This window comes from Oratosquilla oratoria, chromosome 32 (genome assembly GCF_046742065.1).
Source record: "Oratosquilla oratoria isolate Oo_2021 chromosome 32, ASM4674206v1, whole genome shotgun sequence".
NCBI lineage: Eukaryota > Metazoa > Arthropoda > Malacostraca > Stomatopoda > Squillidae > Oratosquilla > Oratosquilla oratoria.
This window is the reverse complement of record NC_134808.1, coordinates 12,867,090-12,884,765: the sequence shown is the minus strand read 5'-3', so window position 1 is coordinate 12,884,765 and position 17,676 is coordinate 12,867,090. Positions and strand designations below refer to the sequence as shown.

Sequence of the window (17,676 nt, the reverse complement as noted above, 5' to 3'; positions counted from 1 at the left end):
AGTAGAAAATGAGAAGGACCTGGGAGTCATTATTATGAATAATATGTCACCTGAGAAACATATAAACAAAATTTTTGGAGAAAGTTATTATTTAATAAGAACAATCAAAGTAGCATTTACATACCTGGATGAAGAAATGGTGAGGAAAATATCAATCACTTTGATAAGACCAAGATTGGAATATGCAGCAACGATGTGGTCACCAAGTACAAAAAAAATGTATAACAAAACTTGAAAGAATGCAAAGAGCAATTACAAAATTGGCACCAACTCTATCAAAACTATCATATGAAGAGAGACTAGCAAAACTCGAGCTACATACATTAGAGCAAAGAAGAGAGAGAGGAGATTTGATAACTATTTACAGAATCATGAAAGGCATAGAAACAATTGATAGAGAGGATCTGATAAAATGGGATGATAGAAATACAAGAGGACACTGAAAGAAAATCAAGAAAGACAGCTATAGAAGAGATCTGAAAAAGAATAGCTTTCCTCACAGAGTAATAGACATTTGGAACAAGTTAGATGAGAATGTGGAGTGCAAAAACAATATATGAATTTAAAAACTGTTTAGATAAAATGAGATATGAAGACGTGACACCACGAGCATAGCTCCCCTTCCCGTAAAATACAACTAGGTAAATACACACAAACACACACGCATGCACGCACTTGCACAAAATTATCAACATAAAGTATTACAAAGGCGGAGCATGCCGATGGGAGACCTTTGGTCCATATAGGTCGGATGCGAAAAAAATCATAATAATAATAAATAAATAAATAAATGAATAAATAAAAATCATAATAATGCAAACAACAAATAAAATACGTAAACAAATGCATAGGTATAGTTAAATAATAAACAAACAGGTAAATAGTAAATAATAATAAATTGACATATAACTAATAATAAATGAGAATCAAGCAAATAATGATAAACAGACAAATGATAACAAAACAAACAAGCAAATATGTGTATATCTAAATTATTTTTAAAGCTTCGAACTGAACTACATTGCAATGCCTCTGCAGGAAGTTTATTCCATTCATTGATATTTGGAATCAGTTTTGTGGCTCGCCGTTGCACTTTTTCCAATCTGTCAATGTCTTTAATGAGATTCGGTGACCATACGGAAACAGCATATTCCAAATGTGGACAAACTAACGATTTGTATAGCTTGTTAATGAGTGATGGACTCTTGAAGTCAAGAGATCGCGCAATCAGTCTTAGAATCTTATTTGTTTTCTCAGAGGCTGAAATACACTGTTTCGATGATTTGAGATCGTTACTGATAATCACGCAGAGATCTTTTTCACTATTCACTTTTGTTAACGAATTTCCAAATAACTTGTAATCATACTTCCTGTTATTTTTACCTATGTGCATTACCTTGCATTTACTTGTGTTAAATTTCATTAGCCATTTTTCAGACCATTGCTGTATCATCAGCAAATTTGGAAATAGTAGATTTTAGTCCATGGTCTATATTTATATATACTATGAATAGAAGTGGCCCAAGAACGGAACCCTGAGGAACTCCACTTGCAACATTTTTCTATCTAAAAGGTTTTCCATTTAAAACAACTCTCTGTTTTCGATCACTCAACCAATTACTAGTCCAACTTAATAGGCTACCACTTATTCCGTGTGAAGCTAATTTAGTAAGTAGTCTTTCGTGTGGGACGGTATCAAAAGCTTTTGCAAAGTCTACATATACTAAATCTATATTGTTTCTTTTGTCATAATTCGAGATAACTGTGTTGTGGAATTCGAGTAAGTTAGTCACGCAAGAACGTTTCCGTCTGAAACCATGCTGGCTATCACTTATTAAACAGTTACTTTCTAAATTATGTTCGATAGCATCTCTGATGATAGTTTCCATCATTTTTCCTACGATGGAAGTCAAACTTATAGGCCTGTAGTTATTTGGTTTCTTTTTGTCACCTTTTTTGAATATGGGAGTAACATTAGCTAATCTTCCATTCTCTTGGGACATCTCCGGATATGATGGATTTCTTGAAAATTTCTAATGGAACAACAATCTCATTTTTCATTTCCTTTAAGATTCTTGGATGCCAGTCGTCAGGCCCTGGTGTTTTATTAACTTTGAGTTTCTCTATACACCTTTTAGTTTTTTCTTTTTATATATTTACTGTAGTGAGTAAGTTTACCCTAGACTTTTCACAGGTTTCAGATTGGAGTTGACTTTGAGGTGTTTCGTTTACGAATACCGAGCTAAAATAATTGTTTGAAATATTACACATTCCTTCATTTGAATATTCAAGTTGACCGTCAGCAGATGATAATGGACCAATGTAATTCCTAACAACCTTTTTATCTCTAATGTAACTATAGAATTCTTTGGGATTCTCTTTGGATTTATCAGCGATATTCATTTCGTATTGTCGTTTTCGTTTTGTTTTTATTGTCTTTTTTTAATCTCTCTGTATTAATACATAACTTTCATAGTCATTAGATGCACCTGAGCACTTATATTTCTTATAAGCCCGTCTCTTTTTAACAATACTTTCTTCAGTTTCGCCATTTTGGGCGAGCCTGATCTGGGGGACGTCTGTCCTTAAAAGTTTGAATCATCTTAGCGAGCGTATTTTGAAATATTTCCCACATCTCATCTACAGGTCTTTCGCTTAATTTGCCTCCCAATCTGTAAGCTGAAGCTCCTGACGTAGTCCTATGAACTGAGCTTTACTTAAATCGGGTATTTTAGAAACACAAGTATTTATTATAAAAAAAATTTAGTAGTTTGAATCTGAGTTGTGATCGCTATTTGCAACAGTTTCACATTGGTTATCATGCTTTCGCGGCTAGTGATCAATAGATCGAGTAAGTTTCCATGTCTTGTGGGCTCTTTTACATGCTGAACGAAGTAATTGTCACCAAGAAAACCAATCAAGCGACTACCTATATGGCCATGTTCAAGGGTCATCCAATCAATGTCAGTAAAATTTAAATCATCCATTATCAATAGGTCCCGGTTGCAGAAACTAGAAAGTTCTTGAAACAACAGTTTGTCGTCTGCTGATGATAATGTCTTTGGCCTATATATTACACCTACATTCATTTTTTGTTCATTTGTTTGGGTTAACTCTACCCGCAAACTATCATATGCATCCTGTTTCACTTTCTCTATGACACAAGCATGGACATTGTTTTTAACGTACAACAGAACAACCCACCTTTCTTGTGGTTTCTATCCTGATGAAAGTGCTTAAATCCCGCAATATCAAATTCAGCTTCGAACTCTTTACTATTTAATCATGTCTCGGTTATTCCTATCATATCCAGATTTTCGCTTTTGACATACGCCTGTATTTCTTGAAATTTGTTCCTAATACTACTAGCATTAAAGTACGTGGTTTTAAGAAACTCGTAATTATTTCTTTTTGACACGTTTTGAGTTTCAATATCATGCCATACATTATAATTTTGTTTTTATTAACACCTTGCTCAATATTGATATTTGGTCCTTTATTGACATTCAATGCCTCATTAACATTTCTCCCATCAAAATTAACATTTCCCCCATCACAGACATCTGGTCGCTCACGGCCATCCGATCTCTTTTGTACACTTTGTCTCCCTACGTCACCGCGATTCACACCGGCCTCCCGTCTTTAATTGACATTCTGTCCGGCATCCCTTCCTAAAATTATATTTTGTCCTCCAGTGACATTATGTCCTACCGTGATATTTTTTCCTCCACTATCATTACATCCCATCGTGGTCTTTTGTCTTCCATTGTCATTACATCCCATCGTGATATTTTTTCCTTCATTGACATTCTGTCCGGCATCCCTCCCTAAAATCATATTTTGTCTTCCACTGACATTATGTCCTACCGTGATATTTTGTCCTTCACTATCACAACATCCCATCGATGATTGAGGAAAATGGAGGAGAAATAAGGAAGGATGAAGTGAAGGCAGTTGTTAAGATGATGAAAGCAGGTAAGGCACCTGGTCTGGATGGATGTCATGCAGATTGTCTTAAAAAAAAAAGGAGGTACAGTGATGGTGGACTGGTTGGTGAGGTTATTCAATGTTTGCTGGAGAGAGGGTAGAGTGCCGGAGGACTGGAGGAGTGCCTGTATAGTTCCACTTTACAAGGGAAAAGGGGACAAGTGTGAATGTAGTAGTTTCAGAGGGATTAGCTTGTTAAGTGTAGTTGGGAAGGCTTATTGGAGGATCTTGATTGAGAGGATCAGGAGAGGAACAGAGGGAGTAGTTGGTGAGGAACAATGTGGATTTAGGACGGGTAGAGGTTGTGTAGATCAGATTTTTGTGGTAAGACAGATATGTGAGAAAGCTATAGGAAAGGGGAAGGATTGATTTTGGGCTTTTATGGACCTGGAAAAGACTTAGGATAGGGTAGATAGAAAGGCACTGTGGGAGGTTTTGCAGATATACGGGATAGGAGGAAAGCTTCCAGGAGCTGTCAAGAGTCTTTATGAGAGTAGTAGAGCTTGTGTCAGGATTAGAAATGGAGAGAGTGAGTGGTTCGAGGTAAAGGTGGGACTTCGTCAGGGATGCGTTATGTCGCCCTGGCTGTTCAACTTGTACATGGATGGGGTAGTGCGAGAGGTAAATGCAAGTGTGGTGGGATAGAGATTGGAGATGGTTAAAGAAAATGGAGAAAAGTGGGAGGTGAGCCAGCTGTTGTTTGCGGACGACACTGCGCTTGTAGCAGGATCGGAGGAGGGATTGAGGAAGTTGGTGACAGAGTTTGGGAGAGTGTGTGATAGAAGAAAGCTGAAGATAAATGTGGATAAAAGTAAGGTGATGAGATGTTCAAGGGGTGAAAGTGGTAGTAGACTGGAAGTGAGCATTAAGGGTGAGAAATTGGAGGAGGTGGATAGTTTTAGATACTTGGGTGCAAATGTGGCAGGAAAAGATGGAGTGGAGGTGGAGGTAGAATGTAGATTGGGAGAAGCAAGTAAATGCCTTGGTGGATTAAAGAGTGTAACGAGGAATAGACATTTGGGAATGGATGCTAAGAGGAGACTGTATGAAGGAGTGATTTTGCCAACAGCACTGTATGGGGCAGAAACATGGAACATAAGAGAGGAAGAGAGAAGGAGCTTGAATGTGTTTGAGATGAGGTGCCTGAGAAGTATGATGGGGGTTACTAGGCTAGATAGAGTGAGAAATGAGAAGGTAAGGAGGAGAACAGGGGTGGAAAAGGAGCTGGGAGATAGGGTTGATGAAAGAGTATTAGGATAGTTTGGACACATGGAAAGAATGAGTGAAGAAACACTAGTAAAAGCGGTATAGAAGGCAGATGTGGAGGGAGTGAACATGAGGGGACGTCCTAGGATGAGGTGGATGGATGGGGTGAAGTGGGCTTTGGGGAAGAGGGGAATGTCTGTTGAGGAAGGACGGGAGAGGACAGAAGACAGGGGTGAATGGAGAATGGTTGTATATGGATGATGTTGTGATGCATGAGGTGGAATGGGCGGGGGGATGGGGGGTGAGGTAATATGTGTGAGCAAAATTTGACGCAGCCCAAAGGGATTTCTCCCCGTCTTCTCCTTTTATGCATGGGGGGACGGAGAGGAGGGTCGCCGATTTAATGAAGCGGCCTTGCTGTGGATGTGCTGTCTTGCGATACTGCTTCTGATCCAGGGCAGTGGACAAAGTGCAGGGATGCCCCGTCATTTAGGAGGTGCTAAGATGAGAGGGAGGGTGGAGGGGTGTGGAGTGTATTCAGGGATGGAATGGGTGGGAATGATTTTATGCCTTTTCCTTTTTGGCTATCTCCCTTGTAAGTGGGAAAAAGCCTTGGTATATGTATGTATGTATGTACCAGTACTAGAAAAAGATATGCACTAGATTGATTGATTACCGAAAAGAAAATGTCAGAATGGGTGCGAGAACTTGAAAATAGGCTGTTAGAAGGCTCCTATTGGTCCAATAAGATCGAAAACCAGAAGAAGTAGACAATGACTCACAACCGAAACGGGTTCGTCGAGCCAGGTTGCTTCTCGGGCCGGGAGGAATTTTTTCTTCTTTTTAATCAATAGAAAACAAATGACGGTAGCCAGAATGAATATGTAAAGCGATACCATTCTTGTATGGGTCAAAAGGAGTGAGTGAGAGAGAAAGGTTTACCTTCAAGTGAATAAAATCGCCTGGCGACTGTTCGATTAAACTATTCAGGTCGTAAAATACGGCGAAAGACTCGATCTGCTTATGACCCGTAAATTGTCTTAAAGTTTATGAAAAAATCGCATTGCTTTGGCCAGAAGAAAGTCTTCAAAGGTTAATGCGGATTGCCCTAAAGACAGGAGACGTTAGGTTCTTCAGCGATGTGAGAGAGTCACCCCAAAAGACTCCTTACTGTGACTTAACGTTAGATGTGGTGAAATATTTAACCACACCTGTAAAATCACCAACCTAAAATGCTATCAAACTGTCCCCTCCCCTCCCCTCCCCTCCCCTCTCTGTGCAGACTCAAAATTCGATATTCTAGTTGAAATTCACCAAAGAAAATGATGATGGACAGTATTGTAGGAGAAAGAGGATTCCCCTGCAGGCCACATACAAGACAGTCTGATAATTATAATTAATGTAAAGGACCTGAGCAGTGTTGGAGTAAAAGTGGCGGCACACTAGGCATTTCTCGCGAGCATGCTACTTGTTTTTGCTACTTCGTTTGAGTAGAAACGACTTTTGTTACTATCTTTTATTTTTCAAATTTCCAAATGTCAAATTATTCTTGTGTCATATAGTGAGGCTTGAATGACGAACTAAGAGAAGTTAAACTTATAAGAATTTTATACATATTGGTGAGATGTTCTTACGGAAGTCTAGATTATTGTAACCGAAGTCGTTTCTACTCAAACGAAGTAGCAAATGCAAGTATCATGTTAGCCTAGTGTGCCGCCACCTTTAGTGTCTGGAAACGATTGGCTCGAGCGGTGAAGGGTCAGCAAATGGCCCGTGCACCACCTGAGTGAGTGAGTGAGCTGAAATTCTCCTTACCCCATACCCAATCATCCATCACCGTACAGTAGCGCCCAACCAATCCTACACCCCCCACTGATACACAACACGTACCAATGATCATATACCAAAGGAAAATAAAAATGCGTCTCATCATACAGTGGAACTGGCGAGTACTTATCCCGAATTGGAAAAATGATGTGTACTTTTCTCCAGCAACACAAATCTGGCTGCATCTGTTCACAAGAAACATAAATACGTAGGCTACATGCACACTTCTCCACCTAAAACGCTATACTTCTTACCTATCCCTACGTCCTTACCCAAACTAAACGAAGACTTTATTCGTGCAAGTCATGGAAAAAATAAAATTATATTTGCTTCCAATACAAAAATCTCCTTTTACTTGCCTCTTTAATCAATAATTGCCATACGGATGCAATTGTGATGCTGATGAAGTTTTCTCCAAAGAGGGATTTTTGGGCTGATGCTTCTATCGAGGACAGACCATGGTACAACTCGTGGAAGGAGGCGCAAGTTGTCCCGTCCTTTAGGTAACTGTAGGGAAAAAATGTCAGAGAAATCAAAGCACAGGCTCCCCTACTAGTCTATCCAATGTAATCATAATACCTTCCCCTGAAAACTCTGTTATTTGTCTGTACCCATTCCCAAGAAAATAAGATTATTTGCCTTTGTTTCCCAATATCTGTCGAGTCATGTCCCTGTACTTCCTATTTTAACGCATTAGTCGTTAACGGGTATGTCACCTTTCGCTTTCTTCTTTGGTAACATTAGTATACATCCATGGAAAAATGAGTAGAAGAAATTCTTTGATGTCTGGAGCATATGGTTCTTTGTTAACTTTGTTTTGAATATTAGCAGGTTAAGGATGCTAGTCTTTAGATCAGAAATCTACAACTGTTTCCTCCCTTGAAGATTGATACCACAATGGCTGATTTTCAGTCTAGTGACACATTCCCCTCCTCTAGAGAACAGTGCATTTTGTCCACCAATTACTCGCTACACTTTTTCAGTTTCCAATGAGAAATTCCATCTAGCCCCGAGGCCTTCTTTACCTCCAAGTTCTCGAGAAGTTCATTCACTTCACGTTCTCCCATTTTTTGTACTATTTAAAACATCTTTCTTAACTTTTTTTTTTCTCTTCCTCAAAGTCCTCGTCCTCTGTGAATACAGAATGGAAGCTTTATTCATTATTTCAGTTTTTCATGTAATACCCTTCAATATTTGTATTGAACATTCCTTATTCGCGTTTCAGTTTGCCTTTTACAAATCTGTTAAACAACTTAGATTTTTCTTTAAGCTTGTCAATTATACCCTTTCAGCTTTCTTCGTTTAATTCCTGTGTATTCGGTACTGGTTCTGTTGTATCTTTACTTATCTTCTTTGTTCTCCTCTATCCCCACCTCTCCCACTTCTTATCTCTCTTTTGCATTGCTAACGTGCATCTTCCGTTGAATCAGTCTTTTTATTTTCATTTTTTTCTTATTCTCTCCCACTCATTCTTGGCGCGTACTTCTCATCTCTTCTGGTATAGATATCCAGGAAGTTTTTTAATTTCTTATTTGTTTATTTTATCTCACTGAACTCCCTCCAATCCACTTCTTCAAAGTACTTTTTAAGACCTGTATTGTTTATTTTGGAAATTTTGTATTTTCCTTCTCTGCATGATTTTTTTCTGCCTTCTCTACTTTCAAAATTAGTTCAAGGAATGTATAATCAAATTTACCTACCAGGCACCCGTACTTCAGTGTTTCAGTTGCCTGAGGTTCTAGTAAAATCAAATCCAGTCTTGAGATGGATCTTCGTCTCTACACATTGTTGGTACTTTTACACATGGGATCATTATTTTATTCGGTGATATATTCAGCAGTATATTGTCCCATGGTTTCTCACTTCCACCTCTTTCATAATCCTCCCATTTTACCTTTTGCTTTTAAAGTCTCCCACCAGGGTTACATCATCGCTCATTAGAATAAATACAATATTTTCATTAATTGTTTATGCTCTGTTTCATTCTGCTACCATTAATTCTACCCTCATCTTTATGTACCATCCCACCACCATGTTATACCTTCCATCTCCCATATGAATATTAGTATTACCATTAAGACTGGCCCCGACAAAACAAATGTCCATCACTTGGTTCTTTTCATATCTAATATTGGTGAAACCCATTCGTATATATCATTGTAAGACATTTTTAGCATTCAAATTCGTTGCTTATCCTTCATTCTCCTCTGGGTCTTTCCTTTGATACCACTTTTTTATTCTCTAATCTATCACTATACAGTGAAGTTCTGTCCATTCATGTTTGGTTTTCTTTTTGTTTCGTACAAACATATATACATACATACATGCACACAAATATACACACACACACACACACACACACACACACACACACATATATATATATATATATATCCATACATATCCATATATATTCATATATATACATATATATATGTAATATATATATATATACATATATATATATACATATATATATACATATATATATACATATATATGTGTGTGTGTGTGTGTGTGTGTGTGTGTGTGTGTGTGTGTGTGTGTGTGTGTGTGTGTGTGTGTGTGTGTGTGTGTGTGTGTGTGTGTGTTTACCTAGTTGTACTTTTCGGGAAGGGGAGCTATGCTCGTGGTATCCCGTCTAATTCCTTAAGCAACTTTTTATGTGGCACCTTGTCAAAAGCTTTTTTCAGGTCTAGAAATGCACAATCAGCCCACCCATCTATTCCTTGTATTATATCTATTAGCCTTGAATAGAAACATATTAAGTTTGTGACGCATGACCGTCCTAGTCTGAATCCAAATTGCCTTGGATTCAGTACGTTTTTTTTTTTTTTTTCTAAATGCCTTACCCATCTACTTTTGATAATTCTTTCACAAATTTTTGCTATCGTACTTGTTAGAGAGACTGGTCTATATTTTGAAGGGTCTTCTTTGTTTCCCCCTTTATATATAGGTACTGTATTTGCTCTTTTCCAATATTTTGAAACTTTTCCTTCTTCCAATGAGCTGTTTATTAGGCTATGTATTTTGTCTGCCAGTTCATTCCTGCATTCTTTCAAAATCCAGTTTGCTATTTCATCTGGCCCATGTGATTTTCTGACATCAAGATTACTGAAGTGATTCATTATTTCATTCTTTGTTACTTCTATTTCTTTCATAGGGGGGACTTTCTCCTCCCATTCGATATCTCTAGGTTGTATGTCCTCCCTTGTACGAGTAAACACTGATTCAAAATGTTTGTTCATAATTTCTGCCCTTTCTATTTCCTTTGTGTATTCAACTTCACCTTGTCGTAGTTTCTCAAAATCTTGTTTGTTTTTTTTCACTTTGTTATTTACAAATCTGTAAAATAGTCTTAGTTGGTCTTTACATTTTTCTATGACATCTTTTCGTATTTTCTTTTTTCCTCTCTGCACACTTGTACATATTCATTTCTATAACTAGTATATATTTTCCATTTTTCAGGTCTTTTGTGTTTTTTCCATTTTGTCCAAGCTTTATCTCTTTTGTCTTTTAACTCCCTACAACTTTTGTTGTACCAGCACTTTACATATTCTTTTTCTTGTTTTTGTCTTGGGACATACTTTTTCACTCCTTTATAAATTCTTGTCAAAATATTCCATTTATCTTCCACTGTTGTTTCCTCTTTGTATATTCTTTCCCAGTCTTCTTTTTGAAAGAATTCTCTTATTCTATAAAAAAAAATTCATACATCAATCTTCCTTTCTATATTGTTCATTTCTTTTTATGTATTTTCCTCATTTAGTTCCATTTCAACCAATATGTGGTCACTTTTACTTATTGGCGTCTTATATTAAATCTTTTCCAGTATTTCAGGTTCTGATGTGATTATTAAGTCCAGTCTCGATGGTTCTTCTTCATTTCTATACCTTGTGTTCTCTTGAATCCATTGCGTTATTGTATGGTCCATAATCATATCAAGTAGTACATTTCCCCATAGGTCGTCTCCACCCTTTACTGTCAACTCTTCCCAGCAGATTTCTTTACAATTAAAGTCACCCATTACAACTATTCTTCCTCCATCTTCCATTGTCTTATTTAATGTTATCCTTGTGTCTTCTAACATACTTTTATGCTCTCTCTCTTCCCACGAGCCTGTTTTAGGAGGCACACAATTTATTACAAACTTTCTGCTCTTACTATCTTTGTCTTCCACTTCCATCATAGTCATCTCTACTCTATTCTTTCCATATGTGACATTCCTCACATTTATATCCTTCTTAGTCAGGAACATAACTCCACCCCCTTGTTTTGCCTCTCTGTTTCTAATCCAATAATTATATGCACCATGTCCTACACTGTTGGGTGGTAGTGGACCTTTCAATTTTGCCTCCACAATTCCCATTATGTCCGGTTATTTTTCCTTCAGATAACCATTCAGTTCATTCAATCCTTTTTTAAGCCATCTATGTTTGTGTAAGACACTCTTAATTTTCTGCTACTTCCATTGTATTTTCTGTTTCCCTTTTGTTTTTCTCTGTTATGTGCCGTTTCCTCACTTTCATATTCACTATTCTCCAATAGAATTCCTCTTTTTCTTACTCTGTTCTCATCTTGTTTTTTCCTTAACTTCTTGTCTTTTTGTTTTCTCATCCTCTCTTTCCTCTTTATTCATTTATCTTTTTATCCATACCTTTTTATATTGTTCACTGTCTGCTAGTTTCCCTGTTTTTGCTAAGATATTCTCTGCTGTCGTTTGTGACCTGAATTTAACCTTAATTGGTCTGGTCTTATCTGTACTATATTTCCCGAGTCTATACATTTCTTCAATTTGTTTCCCTATTTCAGGTTCATCTTCCTGAACTAATTCTAATATATTATTTACTTTTTCTTTTTCCTCCTTAATTCTTGTAGTCTTGTTTAGATTATACTTCTCTTCCACCCCTAATATAATTATACATTTCTTTTCATCTGCTAAGTCTCTTACTATATTCTCCTTCTGTCTCATCACTTTAATAACTGTGTCTTCAGTTTGTTCTTTCATCTGCTGTTTCACTAGAGCATTAAATGCAATTTTGTTGTTCTCTTGGATTTTTTTTCCAACCCTGTGCTTCTTTTAACTGTCTTTTTAATATTTCTATTTCTTTAGTTAGTTTTTGGTTTACTTTCTCCAATTCTTCCCATTTTTCAACTCTCTGCGTGATTTGCGTAAGTTGACCGGACCTATCATCCCAATGTTTGACATTTTTTTTTTTTTTTTTTTTTTTCTTCTAGGCTTTCCTTTTTTTTTTTTTTTTTTTTTTTTTTTTGGCTGCCCCCCCCCCTCATTAAATCCATGGAAACTATTATCTTCACCTTCCATTGTGCTGCTCTTACCTATATTTCTAACCTTTACATTTTTGTTAATCCCTTCATCTCCAAAATCTCCATGGCGTCTACCTACCTAGACCAAGTCCTCCCCTTCCTCTTTTCCTTCCATTTCCATCAGAAATCCCTCCCTCCTCCTTTTTCATCACTTTCCCACTACACCACGAGCTTTCACCTTCCCTGTAAATACAAAAAGGTATTTCCTCGACGTTGAGATCCACGAAAATTTCCCTTCTTTTTCGGAGTTCCAATCTTCGATGTGAATCCGTCTACGTGTGTGTGTGTGTGTGTGTGTGTGTGTGTGTGTGTGTGTGTGTGTGTGTGTGTGTGTGTGTGTGTGTGTGTGTGTGTGTGTGTGTGTGTGTGTGTGTGTGTGTGTATTTACCTAGTTGTATTTTACGTGAAGGGGAACTATGCTCGTGAAGTCCCGTCTTCACATCTCGTTTTATCTAGACTGTTTTTAAATTCGTGTATCGTTTTTGCATACACCACATTTTCATTTAACTTGTTCCAAACGTCTATTACCCTGTGGGGAAAGCTGTTCTTTTTCAGGTCTCTTCTATAATTGTCTTTCTTGATTTTCTTTCCGTGTCCTCTTGTATCTTTACTATTCCATTTTATTAGATCCTCTCTATCAATTGTTTCTATGCCTTTCATGATTCTATAAATAGTTATCAAGTTTCCTCTCTCTCTTCTTTGCTCTAATGTCTGTAGCATATGATAGTTCTGAGAGTGTTGGTGCCAATTTCGTAATTGTTCTTTGTATTCTTTCAAGTTTTGTTATACATTTTTTTTGTACTTGGTGACCACGTCGTCGCTCCATACTCCAATCTTGGTCTTATCAAAGTAACTAGTATTTTCTTCACCATTTCTTCGACCAGGTATGTAAATGCCACTTTGATTGTTCTTATTAAGTTATAAGTTTCTCCAAAAAAATTATTCATATGCTTCTCAGGGGACATATTATTCATAGTAATGACTCCTAGGTCCTTCTCATTTTCTACTTTTTTAAGTTCTTCCTCTCCCAATTTATAGGATCCCAATATCATTTTTTTCCTTCTTTCAAATTCCATTATACTACACTTCTTAATATATAATTCCATCTCCCACTTCCTACTCCATTCCCATACTTTATTGAGATCACTCTGTAGCGACTCACAATCTTCTTCAGTGTTCACGTTTTTCAACAATTTTGCACCGTCCGCAAAGAACAAAAAATAAAGAAAAAATACGACCAATTAAAAACGATGAAAATGTTATGATAGAATCGGAGGAAAAAATGAGTGAGGAGGTTAACAATTATTTTCTATCGGTGTTTACTAATGAGTGGTTAGATAAAGTACCTGACTACGATCCGATTTTCAGAGGGGATGAAGAAAGTAGTCTATCTAATATCAGCATTAGTAAAGAAGAAGTAGTCAAGCAGATTGAAAGACTTAAAGCTACAAAATCCCAGGGTCCAGACGAAACTTTTCCGAGAAAGCTTAAAGAGTGTAAATTTGAAAAATGCGACCAGTTAACTAAAATGTTTGATAAATCGGTAGACACTGGTTTTGTGCCTACTGCTTTGAGGCAGGCAAACGTTGTTCCTGTTTTTAAGAAGGGAGATAGATCGTCTATATGCAACTACAGGCCAATCAGTTTGAAATCGGTTATAGGAAAAATGCTTGAATCAGTAACACATCGAAAGACATAATTTAATTCATGATTCACAGCATAGTTTCACCAAGGGTAAGTCACGTGTGACTAATCTTCTGTCCTTTTACACTAAAGTATATAAGGCACCAGTTAACAATGATAGTTACAATGTGCCACACCAAAGACTACTAAATGAAATCAAAGCCCATGGCATAGGAGGAAAAGTGTTAGAATGGATTAGAGCTTGGATTAGTAACAGAAAACGGCGGGTACACCATAAATGGAGTAAAATCTAGTTGGGGCAATGTTACTAGTGGGGTCCCCCAGGGCTCGGTTATGGGTCCCTTGTTGTTCATTATGTACATAAACGACTTAGATGATGGGATAAATAGTGATGTTAGTAAGTTTGCGAACGACACTAAAATAGGACGCCTAATTAAGTCAGGAGACGACGCAGAGATTCTACAGGATGATCTTAACAAATTGTTCACATGGTCGGTGAAATGGCAAATGAACTTCAATATCTCTAAGTATAGCGTGTTGAACGTAGGGCTACACAACCCCGAAAATAGATACAGCTTAGATAACACGCTTTTAGAGAAAACTGAGTGCGAGAGAGACTTGGGAGTTCTAGTGAGTCCGGACCTTAAAACCAGGAAACAGTGCATTAGCGCCAGGAATAAATCTAACAGAGCATTAGATTTCATTGCTAGGAAGGTAACGAATAGAAGTACAGAGGTAATTATTAAACTCTATCTAGCGATAGTTATATCCATCCTTGACTATGCGGTACAGTTTTGGTCTCCGTCCTACAGAATGGACATCAATTCACTAGAATCAGTACAGAGAAGAATGACCAAAATGATGCATGGACTCAGAAATTTGCCTTATAAAGAGAGGCTTAGGCACCTTAACTTACACTCTCTGGGAAGACGCAGAGTGCAGAGTGATCTAATAGAGGTGTTCAAGTGGACAAAGGCTTTAACAAGGGTGATGCAAACAAGGTCATCATATTAAAACAACAGGGCAGGACTCACAGTAATGGTTATAAGCTGGACAAATTTAGATTTAAGAAGAAAGTATTGGTTTACTAATAGGGTTGTCGACGAATAGAATAGACTTAGTAACCATGTAGTAAGCGCTGAAACAATAAGTTGTTTCAAGAAACGATTAGACAACTTTATGGATGGGGATGACAAGTGGTGATGGATACGGAGCTACCTAGTCCTTGTGGAACTCCACTAATCACTTCATCCCAATTAGAGTGTTTGTCTCTTATCACAACTCAATTTTCTTTCATGCAAGAAGTCTTCCATCCACTTCAGCAGTTTGCCCTGTATTCCTCCTGCAGTTTCTAATTTCTTTAGTAATTTCTTATGTGGCACATTATCAAAAGCTTTTTTCAGGTATAGAAATGCACAATCAGCCATCAATCTCTTTCTTGTATTACATACTTGAATAGAAACACATTAAGTTTGTGAAGCATGATCTTCCTTGTTTAAATCCAAAATGCCTTGGATTTAGTACGTTGTTTTTTTCCAAATGTCTTACCCATCTAATTTTGATCATTCTTTCACAAATTTTCTCTATCGTACTTGTAAGAGAGACCGGTCTATAGTTAGTAGGGTCTTCCTTGTTTCCTCCTTTATATATTGGTACTATATTTACTCTTTTCCAATCTTCTGGAACTTTTCCTTCTTCCAATGAACTGCTTATTAGACTATGCATTTTGTCTGTTAGTTCATTCCTGCAATCTCTCAAAACCCACTTTGCCATTTCATCTGGTCCATGCGATTTTCTGATATCGAAATTACTCAAGTGATTTATTATTTCATTCCTTGTTACTTCTATCTCTTCCATAGGGGCGACTTTCTCCTCCCACTCGATATCTCTAGATATCTCTATAGATATATATAGATAGATAGATAGATATTTATAGATAGATATAGATAGATATGATAGATAGATATATAGATAGATATGTTCTCCCTCGTAAATACCGATTTAAAATGCTTGTGCATAATTTCTGCCATTTCTATATCCTCTGTGTATTCAACTCCTCCTTGTCGTAGTTTCTCTAATTCTTGTTTGTTTTCATTTTGTTGTTTACAAATCTGTAAAATAGATTTGGTTGATCTTTATATATTTTATGACATCTCTTTCGTATTTTCTCTTTTCTGCTCTGCACACTTGTACATATTGATTTCTATAACTATAGTCAGACCAGCGTAAGGAGTCCTTTGGGGGCGTGGCTTCATTGAATGCAGCAGTGACAAATCCAATCTATTAACTAATGCATTTTGAGTTTTAGAATATGAATATAATTGCATCGATTACTTAAATGTATACAATAAACTTTATTTAAATAATATACTAATAATATATTTAAAACATCCTTTTACGTCAGTTCAAAAATAAGCTACATAAGAATGTGGCACCAGCGCGCTGGTGCCACATTTTTATCTAGATTAAATTTGTCACTGCTGCATTCAATGAAGCCACGCCCCCAAAGGACTCCTTACACTGGTTTGATTATAGTATATATTTTCCATTTTTCAGGTCTTGCTTTTTTTTTTTCATTTTATCCAAGCTTTATCCCTTTTGTCTTTTAAATCGCTACATCTTTTGTTGTACCAATACTTTACATATAATTTTTCTTGTTTATGTCTTGGAACATGCTTTTCCACTCCTTCTTTATAAATTTTTGTCAAAATATTCTATTTCTCTTTTACTGTTGTTTCTTCCTTGTATATCCTTTCCCAGTCTGTTTCTTTTAAAGAATTCTTTTATTTTATCAAAATTTGTTTTTCATACATCAATCTTCCCTTTCTATATTGTTCTTTTTTTCCATGTGTTTTCCCTCATTTAGTTCCAGTTCAACCAAAATGAGGTCACTTTTACTTATTGGTGTCTTATATGCAATCTTGTCCACTATTTCGGGTTCTGATGTGATTATTAGGTCCAGTCTCGATGGTTCTTCTTTATTTCTATACCTAGTATTCTCTTGAATCCATTGCGTCATTGTATGTTCTACAATCATACCAAGTAGTACATTTCCCGTAGGTCGTCTCCACCCTTCACTGTCATCTCTTCTCAGCAGATATCTTTACAATTAAAGCCACCCATCATAGCTATTCTTCCTCCATCTTCCATTACTTTATTTATTGTTATCCTTGTGTCTTCTAACATATTTTTGTGTTCTCTCTCTTCCCACAAAGCCGTTTTAGGAGGCACATAATTTACTACAAACTTCCTGCTCTTCCCATCCCTGTCCTCCATTTCCATCATAATCATGTCTACTCTATTCTTTCCATATGTGACATTCCTCACATTTATATCCTTCTTAGTCAGGAACATAACACCCATCCCCTTGCTTGACCTCTCTGTTTCTAATCCAATAATTATATTCACCATGTCCTACACTGTTGGGTGGTAGTGGACTTTTCAATTTTGTCTTTACAATTCCCATTATGTCCGGTTCTTTTTCCTTCTAGTAATCATTCATTTCGGTCAGTCCTGTTATTAAGCCATCTATGTTTGTGTAAGACACTTTTAATTTTCTGCTACTTCAATCGTGTTTTCTGTTTCCTTTCCGTTTTTCTCTGCTATGAACCATTTCCTCACTTTCATATCCACTACTCTCCAATAGAATTTCTCTTTGTCTGACTCTGTTTTTTCTCGATTTTT

At 36.8% G+C, this 17,676-nt stretch overlaps 1 protein-coding gene across 2 annotated transcripts in view; it reads right to left on the bottom strand.

The window, feature by feature from the left end:
• The window catches only part of LOC143041779 (polyamine-transporting ATPase 13A3-like), a 264,024-nt gene that overhangs the window by 169,609 nt on the left and 76,739 nt on the right, over nucleotides 1-17,676 (bottom strand). For both annotated transcript variants that reach the window (XM_076213829.1, XM_076213830.1), the window contains exon 5: nucleotides 7,380-7,527. In XM_076213829.1, the coding sequence (XP_076069944.1) occupies nucleotides 7,380-7,527 (148 nt within the window). The remainder of the gene's footprint in view (nucleotides 1-7,379; nucleotides 7,528-17,676) is intronic.